Raw genomic sequence first — 14,471 nt, 5'->3', positions numbered from 1 at the left:
TATTTACTGTGAAGTGTTAACATGATCAGTGTTGTCACATAAATATTAATAATACCATCAAGTAGCTCTCAGCTTCAAAAAGGTTGGTGACCGCTGCTGTACAGTATATAAACATTAGGTTTGTGACTCTATTGTTAGATTAAGGGAAAAAACTTTTACGGGAATAGCATAAATGTAAACAGATTTAGCTGATGCTTGCAGGCCTAAACAGATCAATTGGTTCACTGTGTCAAGAATATATGGCAAGGTGTTTAATAAGGCACACCTTGCAGACTGGATAAATTGACAGACATTATCCTGTTCAACATTAAACGTATTCTTTGAGCCTTTCACAAAAAAGGAGACAAAAAGTTTGCTTTTCAATTTGTCTCGTCCAAGTTTATTGGTCCAAAAAGGCTTTCAAGGCCTTTCAACATATGCAATCACAACAAAGTATGAACTTTTTTATTTTTTTATTATATATAGGTCACTGGGGCTGACAGCTCATCTGCAATGCTTTATAGCATACGTGTAAATTTGTTTCATAGTCTGAACGAGTTTCATATTCAACTTTTTAAAGAAATTTGACAGTTACTGAAACACAACCAGACCCCATGTATCTTCAGAGATTGTACTAAGGCCGAGAGCCAACTTTAATTCACTGCTGGTTATAGTAATGTTTCACGATTGCTAGATTACCAAAAAACTGCTGACATTGCAGATGTCATTAATATCACTGTAGACTAACATTTTAGATGTACAGAAGAGGTAGCGCACAAACACCTCAAGGCACCAAGCGCTTAAGTGCCTCAGATTTGAAGCCAGTCTTTAAACTCCAGTGATGAACACCATTGAGTAGACGGCGGTCTGTTTTTCTCCCATCGTTTAAATATTACATACCAAGAAAATGTTTTGGTTCAAACAGTATTTCAATTGTATATTGACAATGCACAAAACCCCTGACTTAAGAAGCATGAGAAATAGAGTAGACGTCTTCAGAAATACAAAACAAACAAAAAAACTTATTTTTAATACTATCACCAGATTCATATTATAGTTACTAGAAATGAATAATAATAAAAAGCGGATTATTTGAAAATGATGACTATATTTACAGAAAGAGTAGGGGAGTATGAAAACTGCCTTGGAGAAAAGGGAACAAAAAACAAACCGCAAATTGTTTTTCATAAAAGGTGTGTTTAAGTCTACCGTCTGTCTTGTAACAAAATTGCAGTATTTCAAAGAGTTAATGATCCTCCAAGAAAGCAGAGTAGTTTAGTCCAAAGCGATGATGTCATCATCATCGTCATCAGGGGCTGCTGCTGCTGCTGCTGCTGCACTTGACTGATCTGTCCGTGGACGCTTGGTGGAAATCTCGCCTGTTTCTGCGTCTGAATGCTTCCTCTTGGTGTTGCTAGTGATTGCTGCAGAGCTGGATGATGCTTCAGCATCATCGTCAGAGTCCACCACCATGACGTCATCGTCCTCTGCTGGAACTGAAAGGTGGAGGACATGTTTATTAACAGCATGACGGGGATAAGGTGGAAAAGGTGCACAAAGTGAACTTGCAGCTCCGCGTCGTGGTTAGCCACGTCAGCTAGCTGAAGCAGCGCAAAAAACAGCATGCGCCGAGAAAAAAAGCAAATGTTTACATCACCGACCTTTAGAGGAAGTAGACGGCTGAGCGGAGTCCTTGTTGCCATTGGTGATGCTGTGTACCTCTCCCTGGTTGTTTTGGGGTGGCGGAGCTTTGTCCGGAGCTTCACCAACCACTTCAAACTCGACATCCCTCTCTAGATCGTCACTGCCAAGGAAATCACACTTTAGCCAATCTCCCACTGAACAGCGAACATTGCCGAACGTTGAATTTGCAAAATATGAGGTTGTCATCTCTGTCTTTTTGCGACATATCTACGACGTGTTTGCGACGTAAAAGCGACATTTGAGACAATGCGCGACTCAAATAGACCCACTAAACATCTTAAAATGATTATTTGTCATTTCTTTTTTATTAGAAGATGTAATTATTGGACATTTTTGTCTAGTCAGTCATCGTCGTGACGCGTCTGTATGCAAGCAAACCCTGTTAATTTTGGACTTATTTCCTGGTCTAATTGTGTGCTATAAAAATGAGTATGGTGCCGTCAAATATATTGACGTCATTTAGATATCACTCAGTCAGGTTTTTCATATCCTTCCTTGGACAAAGAATTTAGAAGTGACTGGAGCCGAGTGCAACACAGCCAATTATGCGCAACCCGTCCCTTACGGTGGCATTATGAATGAAAACCGTGACTGATTGTCCTCAAAAATTCACGAGTACATGTGCAGACATATGTTAATCATAGTTTAAAAACATTAGAACGAAGCTCGCAATCATTTGGATAATATTTAGGACGGAGGCGCTGCCGCACATTCAATAATAATAATAATAATGAACGCTTTCAAATATTAAAAATGTTGCGAGTTTGTTCTAATATTTCAAGACTATGATTATCACGTCTGCACATATACTCGTAAATTTTGGTGACAATCAATTGTGTTTTTTGTTTTGTTTTGTGTGACGTAATGTTTTGTGTTTAGCGGCCGGGAGTCATCACGACGTGGACAATAATAATAATAATAATAATAATAATAATAATAATAATAATAATAATAATGCAAATTTAGTTCTAATATTTATTTTCAGACTAAGCTATCATTAGCACATGTATCAGTCACGCTTTTCATTCATGATGCCCCCAAAACGGACCGGTTGCTGCGTGTCACCTGTAACAGTTTTTTTCTTTCCTTATTTCTCAAAGCAAGTAGGCTATATATGAAACCGGAGTGGATATGAGTGCTATCTAAATGTTGTCAATACTTAAGACGCCATGGGCATTTTTATAGCACAATATAGTTCCAGGAAATAAATCCAAAACAAACAAGGCGGTTTTGTCCCCCTGCGCGCACCACGTTATAGCGATGACGCGCTGCACAATAAAGTCCAATAGGACAGCGTGCAATGCGTGAGCTGTTCCAGGCAGCGCCGCACTATTCCAAACAAGAGCGTGCTCCGCCTGAAAACAAACACTCTCTTACCCGTAGCATATGGGCGTCAGAGTGAATTTATGAATGGGACCTCGTAAAGAAATTTGCTGACACATTTATGACAAATGACGAGGATTACGAGGAAATGCGCATGTTGGAGAAACAATGGATTATTCGCGAATCCATAATGGCGACAACTACGAATAACTCCGAACACAAAATGCAACATATTCCGACCAATTCCGAACCCTGTCGAAACGCAACTTTCGCAACGTTCGTCAACGCTCGCAACTCAGTGGGTTAGGGGCTTTTGGCTTTTACCAAAGGACAAGAAGCATACTAAAGCTGTGCTTCACACCATCTTATATGTATACTATGTCTATACATGTCTATACATACGTGTGCAAGACATTAATGAGGAGTGTGTAGTCTTGGAGGAAGTCATCAGCTTGTAGTCGACTGCCATTACGGATCCCAAAGTCCGAAACAAACTTGCTGTTGTTGGCTATTACACAAGAAAGTAAGAATGAAGAAATTATATCACTCAAAATGCATCCCTTTAACTCATTTGAAGTGCAACGCCAAAATGCTTTAACCCACGGTGTTTGTTCCTTACAACAAACTGGGACCGAACATTCTTTACCTTCGGTCTCTCCTTCCTCTGAGGAGATGAGTATTGTCCCTTTGCCATCTTCTATCTGAACATCTGGAGCTACCATGCCGAACCGCTCCTTCAGGATCTGAATACAATAAGAACAAAAACAAAAAAAAAGCGTGATTACACTTTGGTTTGATATCAGCAAATGCAGTGCGCAATGAGGAAAACCCAAGCTCCAAGATTGAACGGAAGTTATTGTATTGCTACCTGGTTTTATCAGTGCCACTATTGAGTATTTTCTCAAATGAATCATTTTCATACCAAAAATAGATCTTTGTACACCCTAAATTGGTATTAGAGTTTAAATAGCAATTTTAATCCATTATTTAAAGCTAGGTATGACGGCCATCCTTAATTTTATAGATTTATTAATGAGCAATTCATAAGATACAGCATACCATCTGGTCATGTGCCAACACAATATAGCCTAGATAACACCGGTCCTATTTCCCCCACTTCCACACGAAAAAATTCCAGGACATTCTAACTAACAAGTCTGGGTGACAGTATTAAAAAAAAAAAAAAGACATTTCACATTCATCTCAAGTCATGTTGATTTTCATTTTTAAGCCAAAATGCGGTGACTTATTACAGGGATGTGATTTGACCAAAGTGAAATTATCTGAAAATTTAGCCGGGGGTCTGGGGGCCGCTGGCACCCAGCTAGGTCCACTCACATGACAAAGAAATAGACAAAACAACAGCATAAATTTTCAATGTATATTGAACTATCCCATATAAAATGGCAGTTTTAGTCAACTCAAAATCAGTCACATTCAAAAACATTGGACTGCCTTTGCTTTTAAAAACTATCACTGAGAATATCATCATATCTAACTAATGTGATTACTAAGTTAACACATAAATAATGTTGAAGAGTTCAAATTTCATGAACAAATAATTGTATCATGACCAAATGAAAAGTAACTCATATTAGAGCATACCACAAATGTCTTTGTTATAGCAGAAGATGTTATCTGTCGGAGTCATGTGCATACACAATGAACTACTAAAAAAAAAAAATAATTAAAAAAAATAATAATAAAAAAATCGGAATTTTTTTTTTGGGGGGGGGGGGGATAAAAAAAGCGGAATTCCGCGAATTAGCGGAAAAATCACATTCCTGTTATTACAGCGGTACCTGTGTTTACAACCATGATTCATTTCTTACGGCAGCAACGTAACGAGAATTTCTATGCAAGTCACTAACCTATGTCAACGCATTAGTTAATCTTCATTACAGTAAGTACCCTGAAAAACATCAGGCTGTAAATACTTATAAATCAAGTATGTAGGCGGTAACTAAGCATGCCTATTCCAACTACTTCATTGCAAGCAATTCGGAACCCCGTATGCTGAAACCACTGCAAACCCCCTGTTGCAATTTAATCAGCAATCAAGAGTTCCTTGAATGGCACTAGTTTGCTAATCAACAGCTATGATTGACACTGTCTTTGGTTGCCAGAGTTGATAGTAAACTTAACCAATCACCTTGTCCTGCAAAGAGAGCACCGTTGTTTTGTGGACATTGACTTTGACGGTCACTTCAGGCTTGCTGGCACACACGTAACAGTTGGCACCAGGTGGGTCTAGGATGCATGGAATTAGCAACTTCTTCCTGAGGTTAGGACACTTGTTCAGGAAGATCTGGAGATAAGAAATGAACAAACGGAATTTTGATGAATATTTTTTGAACATGAATTAAGCAGAAAAATCCAGAGTTTACATCCATCTCAGGGGTGGACATTTTGCCACCAACTTGCTGGTAATCGAAAATGACAAAACCGTGTCCAAAGGCTCAGGTAAAAATCAATGAAAGCTGAATCACTGATCTAAACATTTTGTTCTTAAATGCCAAGTCAAAGCTCACAGCCTCATTAGCAAATAAATAATAAGAGCAACAGTAAACCGAACTGAAGGAATGAATTTTTTTGCTAATCTGTACCCACGGTTTAGCATGTCAATAACGAAGAAAGAAGAACACTCAAATTTATAGATACAAGTTTGATTTATTTGAAAACTGGAGTAGTGTTGAGTGTGAAACAGGTGAGAAACTCCATGCCATTTTGATTTTGTGGAAATGAGATCAGGTTCAAATTCAATGTTTTTTTTTTTTTAAATTGTAGGCAACGAGGAAACCAGCGTCTTCAACGATACAAAACTGTGAAAATACTCCTATCTTCAGGCCAGAATATGCAATTGCAGTTTAAATTTTGATAATATAAGATGATAGACTTGAGCGCAACGGTAGAGCCAACTTCAGCTTTGCTGCTCATTTAAATAATCCATCATTTGTAGAATACATAACTAACCCTCACATCAAATTTACCATTTTCTCCTGTCAGACGACGCGCTTGTGGAAGCTAAACTACACATTACATGGATACTGTTTAATAGATCTCTGTGCTAAAATTGCCAAAAAGTGAATAAAATAAGAAATACAAGGTGATTCTTTGAGCATACCACACCGACCAAAACCGATTGGTCAGGAGTGCTAATGCTAAAATGTAAAGTGTAGTGCCCACGAGCAGTGAAGCACTCTGGGTCTCACCATAGATCCTCAAATATCGGCAAACCTATACAGTATTCAGTTTAGCTTCCACAAGCGCGTCGTCTGACGGGAGAAAATGGTAAATTTGACTGGAACTGTGGGTACAGATTAGCAAACTTTATTTTTTTTATACCTTGGCACCAGAGGGGGCTCAGTACAAAAGCAAGGTTGTTTGTTCAATAATCCTTTGTGTAGTTAGTTGTGTCGAGTGGTGGATGAACTGACCGTACGGCAGGATTCCAGTTCGCCTGCCAGAATCTTGAGCCCCTCCAGCACAATGAGTCCAGCGATGACAGCATTGGTTGTCGCAATTGCTGGGATTATGTTACCTGCCATGGCTGGTACAACAAATGCAGTTGAACGCGGATATTCTTCCCGAAAGGTGCTCATGTGAAACAAAAAGAAAACTAGTTACACTTGACATCGAAGCGACTCTTCATGTTCATGCTGAAGATGTGCATTCGGAGGTTTGCTGCTGCGGTAACAAAGCCCATGGAAGGAGGATCATCCTGACAACACAAGCAAGGGTCTATTTTCACAAAAGTTGGTCAAAACACAGCAACCACAGTATGTTTGAATGCATTAGGATGCATATATTAACAGCGAATTAAAAGTCGAGAAAGCGCGTGTTGAGGCCAAGACAAATGCATGGATGTCGACAACTACAATGTACAGACGCTCCCCTACTTACGAACATTCGAGTTACGAACAACGGTACTTACGAACATGTCTGCGCGCATGTCAATAAATGTTCGGAAAGATGCTGTAAGTTAGATTTTTTACTGCGCACCTTTTTCCGAGTACTGTAGTGCTTCAGCGACGCTTGGCGCTGTGAGAGCTCACCCAGCATTGGAGGCTCAGCAACGTGTCGAGGAGGAGGAAGAAGAAGAAACGCCTGTCGCTCATAGATAAAGCCATCGCACTCTTCGAGCAGCAAGACCCAAATATTGAACGTTGCACAAAGGTTGCAAATCAATTGAATGATGCCATACAGTGCTACCGCATCATTTATGATGAAAAAAGAAGAAAACTGTGCAATCGTCGTTAGATCGCTTCTTTCGGCCAGTTTCTAGTAAATCCTCCAAGGAAGATACTCATCAACCCTCATCTTCTTCTCCGCGACCCTCAACTTCTTCCTACATTGACGTTACGGAGGAGGAAGTAACTTTTGAAGCCCATTCCAGCGACGACGAAGAACCTCTCATGATATAAAATCCTCCTCTTCCTCCTCCTCCATCAAATCCTTAAGCATCGAGTACATCTTCCAAAAGTAAGTTAAACTTCATTTTATTTATCTTATTACGTACATGTACATACTGTGTGTGTCTCTCGCTCTCTCTCTCTAACATACGTAGTACAGTACTGTACGTATTCTCTTTAAACATAAATTATAATACAAAATATAGCACTGAAGCAACTTACGAACGATCGCTCGGAACGTAACTCGTTCGTAAGTTGGGGAGCGTCTGTATTTCACCAAACACTGGGTTTTGTATATTACAGGATGCTTTTTCTAGATTAGTTGAACTTTATTTGGATTTAAATTGAGATCTAACGGATCATTGGCAGGTTGTCTAAGTACAATTTAACACAGGGTAAAACACGATCGGTTAATTGGGAACACAGTCACATCTAAAAGGTGCGGAGCACACATTTCCACTCACACACATTTTGCGATCATTTTCATGTGAAAGATGCGTACTGTATGCCCACATCAACCTCTGAAAATATCCAAAAGTGATCGCACCAATAATGAGTATTTTAAAGACATTAAATGAATGAATGACATCTCCGCTTACTACATCTTATTAATGGCGCTAAAAGAGGAAAACGCTTTTTGCACCTCCTCGTCGGTCCAAACTCGCTTTGTGATCATTTCATCTTTCTCGCAATCGTTACTAAACTGCTGCGTTCTCGGCGCAAATCCATTGCCCTGTGTGGTAAATTAGGCGCAAATTTGCTCCCAGCTGTCAAACTTTGTGGGTGTGTTTGCACTGCAATATCATTAGAGCTGCGGGTGCAGATGTGGAGCAATTTTTAGCGCGGTTAGCGGACGCAGCGCATTCTTAATAGATTTGGCCCTAAGTTTTCTTTTTTTTTTTTTCTAGAGTAAATTTGTTTGTTTGAGCTGTTTCGCAGCAATAACTTCAACATAACTTGTTAAAATGTGTTACCTTATCCCAGACGAGCTCTGCGCCGTCTCCTTTCTCGTCCAACAGTGAGTGGAGGGTGTCCACACTTTCTTGGAATAGCTTACAATAGCCCCAAACACCAAGAACCTGCTGGTCCTTTAAGCCGGAACCTGAGGACGCCTCCTGAGGAGATCCTAGGGCAAACAATACCGAAAGTCACTCAAACACACGGTGGCTTAGATATTGAATAAAACTTAATACAGACGCTCCCCTACTTACGAACATTCGAGTTACGAACAACGGTACATACGAACATTTCTGCGCGTACAGTATGTCGAAAAATGTTCGGAAAGAGATGCTGTAAGTTAGATTTTGTATTGCGCGTAGTGCTTCTTTCCGACGCCAATACCGACGATTGGCGCTGTGAGAGCTCATTGGAGGCTGAGCAACGTGGCGAGGAGGAGGAGGAAGAAAACGCCGGTCCCCATGAAGCAGGAAATAACTTTTGAAGCCGATTCCAGCGACGACGAAGAATCTCTCATGATATAAAATCCTCCTCCATCATCTCCTTAAGCATCGAGTACATCTTCCAAAAGTAAGTTAAACTTCATTTTATTTATCTTATTACGTACATGTACATACTGTGTGTGTCTCTCGCTCTCTCTCTCTAACATACGTAGTACAGTACAGTACGTATTCTCTCCATTTTATTAAAAGTTTTTTTCAGTACAAACCAATGCAGGTTACTTGTACAAGCCTTAAACATACTTATATAAACCTTCAATATACTTATATAGGCTTTAAACATAAATTATAATACAAAATATAGCACTGAAGCAACTTACGAACAAATTCACCTTACGAACGATCGTCCGGAACGTAACTCGTTCGTAAGGTGGGGAGCGTCTGTATGTAGAAACCACCATTATCAGTACAGTATTTTCATACATTTGGTTAAGCAAGTTACATGGGCTGCTGGAATGATCCATGACATCAAATGTTATCAACACACCAGTGTTTTCCAGCTGCCGCCACTCCAGTGGCGTGGGAGCTTTCCTCTTCTTCCACAGCTTGTCCATAGTTAACAGGTACATGATGTCATCTTTGAAAAGCTGGCAAACAGAGCCAATGATAGCGGGTTAGCAGTGACACTCAAGTCACTTCACCTGACGCAATCTTCTTGTGACTATTGCAGTCAGTTTGCCATTTTGGTATTTGGTACCTTGTTGAAGAGTTTGATAGCATCGTATTTGTTGCTGCGGGCCCACTGCTTGGTAGAGACGCGCTTGACATCTCCGTCCATTTCTGCGGCTGTGGCACGAGCTGCCGTTTCTTCAGGGTTCCCTGAATTCAAGAACACTATTTTTACACGGTGAAGTTTGAAAACACATTTCTCTCTCTCTCTCTCTCTCTCTCTCTCTCTCGAGGCTTTCATATTTGCAGATAACAGCTGCCCGGCACAAATGTACCAAGCAAACCTCAATTGGACTCACTGCAAATTAACATGAATTTTGTGAAAAATGGAAAAGCCTAAACTCACATGAAGCCTCGGGATCCGCTGTGTCAGGTGACACATCTTGATCGGCATCCTCCTCTCCAAATAGCTGGCTGGAATAGCACCCATTTGACATGATGTATTTTTTATTTTGGTCAAAATGTGCTCGTGCAATATTAGTGGATGTGACTCACTTGAAGAGATACTTAGCCCAGACAATGCAGTGAATGGGTTCAGATGGCGTGTTTCTTATAGTGCATCCTGGGAAGGTCTTTTGGGCAGGTTTCGGTTGGCACTCGTAGCACTCTGTCATTCCCTGAGGGAGAAAGACAAAATATCTAAAGCATAAAATGTAATGATAGAAATGCACAAATTGATTTACAATGAATTGAAAACCAAATTAAGTGACAACTATTCTAATAATAGATTCATCGCTTCGAAGGCATTGTTCAACGTAAAATTGTCCAAATCCTCAAAATCTCAGCAGTAAATATTCTCAGATTTTTGTGGTCCTTCTTGACAGCAGGCTGATCTTTGTGTTTAATCCAAATAAGACATTTAAAATTTTTTGCTTTCACTTTGGAAAACAAAAATTACCATTATTGTCTAATTTCTTACTTGTTAAGGAACAAATCGGTTACTAAATCATAATTTACGCTTGTGCACTTTCTGCACTGTTAATTTGAACTAACGTCTTATTTAATAAAGGGATGGATTTTTTATTCCTATCAGATTCTTCAAAAATAAAAATAATTCACAGATTAACGATGAGCTAGGGCTGAATGATTCCTCATTTTTTTTGTTTGTTTGTTTTTAAAATCAACATTGCGATTCCAGACGTGGAATTGCCAATTTATTATTATTTTTGCACCGCTCCTAACTGACCCAGAATCGCAACAGGTCAGGCAGACCAATCGGCTCTGAACTGCCGGTCATGGACTGGGAGAGTTACTTAGTACACGAGGGGGACATTTATGGGCACAACCTACGAGCTGCACTTGCTAGCTGGCGCGGATAAACATTATCCTCCAGTGGTGCAGATCCTCTCTCCTCTCAGTAACTACTTCACGCCTCCATGGCGACATATAAAATACACTTAGTAAAGACGGACAAGGAGTAGTATAAGTATCCAACACCAAAAAAAGAGAAACCAGAAGTCATTGCTAATTGCATAACCAAATGTGTCACCAAACATCAGAAAAACGTATTTCAGTCAACAGGACACTTCTCACACACATCTGTTGGGAATGGCATTCAAGCGGAGCGCAACTAGCTATAAACAAGAAATTAGCAAGTAAATTATTATTATTATTATTATTAAATAAATAAATAAAAAAAGAGAGAGCAATGATGATGACATGTCAAATCGGTAAAATTGCCGAATGAACAATACTGAGCTCTCCAGAAAAAAGAAAAAGAAAAAAAAAGAAAAGAAAAAAGAATGTAAATTAATTATTGTCTTGAGAGAAAATAATGGCGTGGACGGAAATGAGTTACGTCAGCCACGAAGATTCACTTATACTGTAAACTCAAAAGTAAATTTAAATGTTGTGCCATTTTGAAACCTGGGTGTTGAATTTTGAGCTCTACACAACAAATATGTTTCAAAATAACGATTTTTGTTTATAAAATCAACTTAGCTTAGCTAAGGTACTATATTTGCGCTTTTTATTTATTTATTTCATTACATAGAAATAAAAGTGGATGCATGTTTACAAGAAAATGCTCAATTAGAATGAAAAGAAGCAGAGGGCAGAAAAAACTGATTATTTCTGCCTCTTTACAGGAAATATTTACTTTCCACATTTAAAGAGCTTTCATTATGATTTTTACACTTAAGTACCATTCTTGTGATGGAATTACATTTATACCATGACATGAATTTTACGCCGTATCGCTCAGCCATCAGTCTCTAGTTGAAGCACGTTAGTCTGACAAAAATATGACCAACATCTGACACACGTTTAACCGTACTTGCAGCCATACTTAACCACACAGAAATGCTGGCATGTTTTCATTTGCCAACACAACATTGGGTGATGCCACAGTATAAGGTATACCTTCTTGATGACAGTAACCTGTCCGAGGTATCCTGCTGTGCCGCTCTCAATGAGAGGGATGTCGGCTGCCAAACACATTCTGTTCACATGGTTGCGAGCGGCTGAGGAGGTAAAAAGTAGATGAATATCCTCATCATCTTGGGAAAGATAGAAAAAGGTCAATGAGCCCAGATGTGCACACCTCGGTTATCCAACGCGTTCATCACGAGGATAAAATTTTTAAAAAACTCCACATTGTAGTCAGGACTGTTGGGAGAAAGTTTTTTTTTTTAAATCCATGATTTCCACATACAGCAAAACGGACACACGGCAAAGACAATTACTTCATGATGCTGTCGTGGTAAGCAGTAATTTTTGCAGACGGGCAAAACTGCAAGGCACTCTCTTTGGCGACCTGGAGTAAATATTAACACACAATTTGGAGTTACTGAAGCACAAGTCCAGCGACAGTGCATCATTACAATAGCAGGTATCACAAAATGTCACATAGAGAGCATACCTGTGCTTTAGACTTGCCAACATGCTTCTTCTGAAAGAGGAACTGGCGGTTCAAATTGCTGACATCAATTGTGTCCAAGTCAATCTGCAAAATGAATGATTTCATAAATCTCATGTATACATGTAATGGGTGCTGACCTAAACATTGACTAGATAAATGCTTTACTATCCAAGTAGATTCCTGTATTTAATTTAATCAAAGCCAAAACCGCACACTGTTTTGATAGCATAGTCATTGTATTTTTGTTTTCAATACGAGCACTATGTAACCTTAAAGTGGTAACACGTGTGCATTATATATATATATTCCCAGTACTAATTTATTAATGCTTGTGTTGTTAAATACGCCTCAGAAGCTGCACTCTCTCGTTCAACCAATACTTAAAATGTAACCATAATCTTAGTCCACACAAGAATCAGCATTTCCACCTGTGCACAAATTGCGAGTAATTTTGCCATTGAGTATGGATCACAGTGAGCCACTCCTACACGTCCTACCAATTCCTTATGAAGGCAAAAGACACGAAGGAATGAACGGCCCAGTTACTGTACCTGAGAATCACACATCTGGAGCCATCTATCATTGTGTCAAGATCGGCCTCATTAGAGTCACTCGTGATCGCACACAAAAACACAGCAACTAAATGTGATGCTTATTCTAAACACAAGCTAAATTTGTATACATTATTTGAAGTTATCAGACAAGTCAAGTCGTGTTGATGGCGCCAAAATACCTCTTCTGGCGCTCGGTATGTGCGTAGATTCCACGAACGAAATTGTTCCCACACATTTATTTCAGTTATTGAAGTGAAACGAATCACCAACATATAGGAGTACAATTGACTTCTATTTCTAGGGGAAGTCAGCCACCTAAAATCTGCACAGATTAGAGGTACAGTGCTGCACAAAGACTTCACATGGTAGCAAGCTCGACATTCTGTAGCACAAAGACTTTAGCGTGCTAGCCGGCTAAGCTAATAAGCAAACAAACGTGAGGGGTACAAACCACTTCGATATTTTTGAAGCCAGTGAGGACGAGATTCTTCAGCAACTCGCAGCCGATACCTCCCGCTCCCACCACCAAGACCTTGGACGTAGAGAGGGAGTCAGCCAATTCCTTTCGGAGGGAACCCACAAGTTGAACCATGGTTGATGGGTACAGCCACAAACTCAGCCTGTGGGACCGGGATGCTAGCGGTTAGCTTAGTCTTCTACCGCGGAAGGAACTGACGATGCCCCGCATAGACATATGTAATGACATATTGAATGAAGTTTCCCTGTTGCAGTGATGCGTTACCGAGTCCGCCATATTAAATGTGGCATGTTTTAACGAACCAACAAAGTTAATGTCTCACACGCACTCAATCAGGCAAATGATTAATTAATAACAACGTTTTTCTTGAATTATATAGCATAGAAGCTTTAACAGCTATGTACTCGTGGAAAAAAACTCGAAGATTAACATTGATTTGCATTCATTGCCGCAACTGACCAATAATTAATTGAAATTACGATTCAAATGAAACTTGTGGCTTAGTATTAATATTTTTTAAATATGTGTATTCCAGGTGCTTAAGCATATAGACTGAACCAAACACCTTAAACTATTTGAAATGGCAATTTAAAGAAATATCTTCTTCTTTTTTTTAAAGGGCATCGTTGCTGTTTGACTGTACGTTGCAAACACTGATCGGAATATATGACTGGATAGCCGATAAGCCAATACTTTTGAAGTCGCGAGGCCGCCATATTGCTCCTCCCAAGAAACGTTTCTCGGCATACGATCCTATACATTTACAGTATCGAAATTGGGGAACATTTGAGACAGTACTTAGTAGAAAGAACATGATTTATGATGTTTTAAATTTGCAAAACATAAACAAGAGGACTTAAGACATTTTACAACTTGCCTGAAATACATGTATACAATTTTCTGCTTAATGACGTTTGCAGGAGGAAACTTTTGTATTGACCTTTTGCACGTGACGTCACAGCCCTCATGGGAACGCCCCCTAGGGGACGCTGGACGGCAAAAGAGCCACTTGCCTGTATTGTAACCATTGAATCT

At 39.5% G+C, this 14,471-nt stretch overlaps 1 protein-coding gene across 1 annotated transcript; it reads right to left on the bottom strand.

Annotated features, from left to right (window-relative positions):
- Window positions 1-351: 351 nt before the first annotated feature.
- On the bottom strand, window positions 352-13,604 carry uba2 (ubiquitin-like modifier activating enzyme 2). Its single transcript, XM_077567496.1, has 17 exons — window positions 13,410-13,604; window positions 12,405-12,488; window positions 12,229-12,299; window positions 12,087-12,151; window positions 11,906-12,006; window positions 10,040-10,161; window positions 9,891-9,958; window positions 9,573-9,694; window positions 9,363-9,462; window positions 8,393-8,544; window positions 6,634-6,727; window positions 6,444-6,556; window positions 5,159-5,314; window positions 3,653-3,749; window positions 3,409-3,514; window positions 1,641-1,783; window positions 352-1,475 (listed from the first exon to the last, which is right to left on the bottom strand). Exons 1-17 carry the CDS (start codon window positions 13,548-13,550, stop codon window positions 1,255-1,257), a joined length of 1,956 nt encoding a protein of 651 aa, XP_077423622.1. The 5' UTR covers window positions 13,551-13,604; the 3' UTR covers window positions 352-1,254.
- Between the last annotated feature and the right edge of the window lie 867 nt (window positions 13,605-14,471).

This window comes from Vanacampus margaritifer, chromosome 6, assembly GCF_051991255.1.
Source record: "Vanacampus margaritifer isolate UIUO_Vmar chromosome 6, RoL_Vmar_1.0, whole genome shotgun sequence".
NCBI lineage: Eukaryota > Metazoa > Chordata > Actinopteri > Syngnathiformes > Syngnathidae > Vanacampus > Vanacampus margaritifer.
The sequence above is the reverse complement of the archived record's forward strand: the minus strand, read 5'-3'. Positions and strand labels throughout refer to the sequence as shown.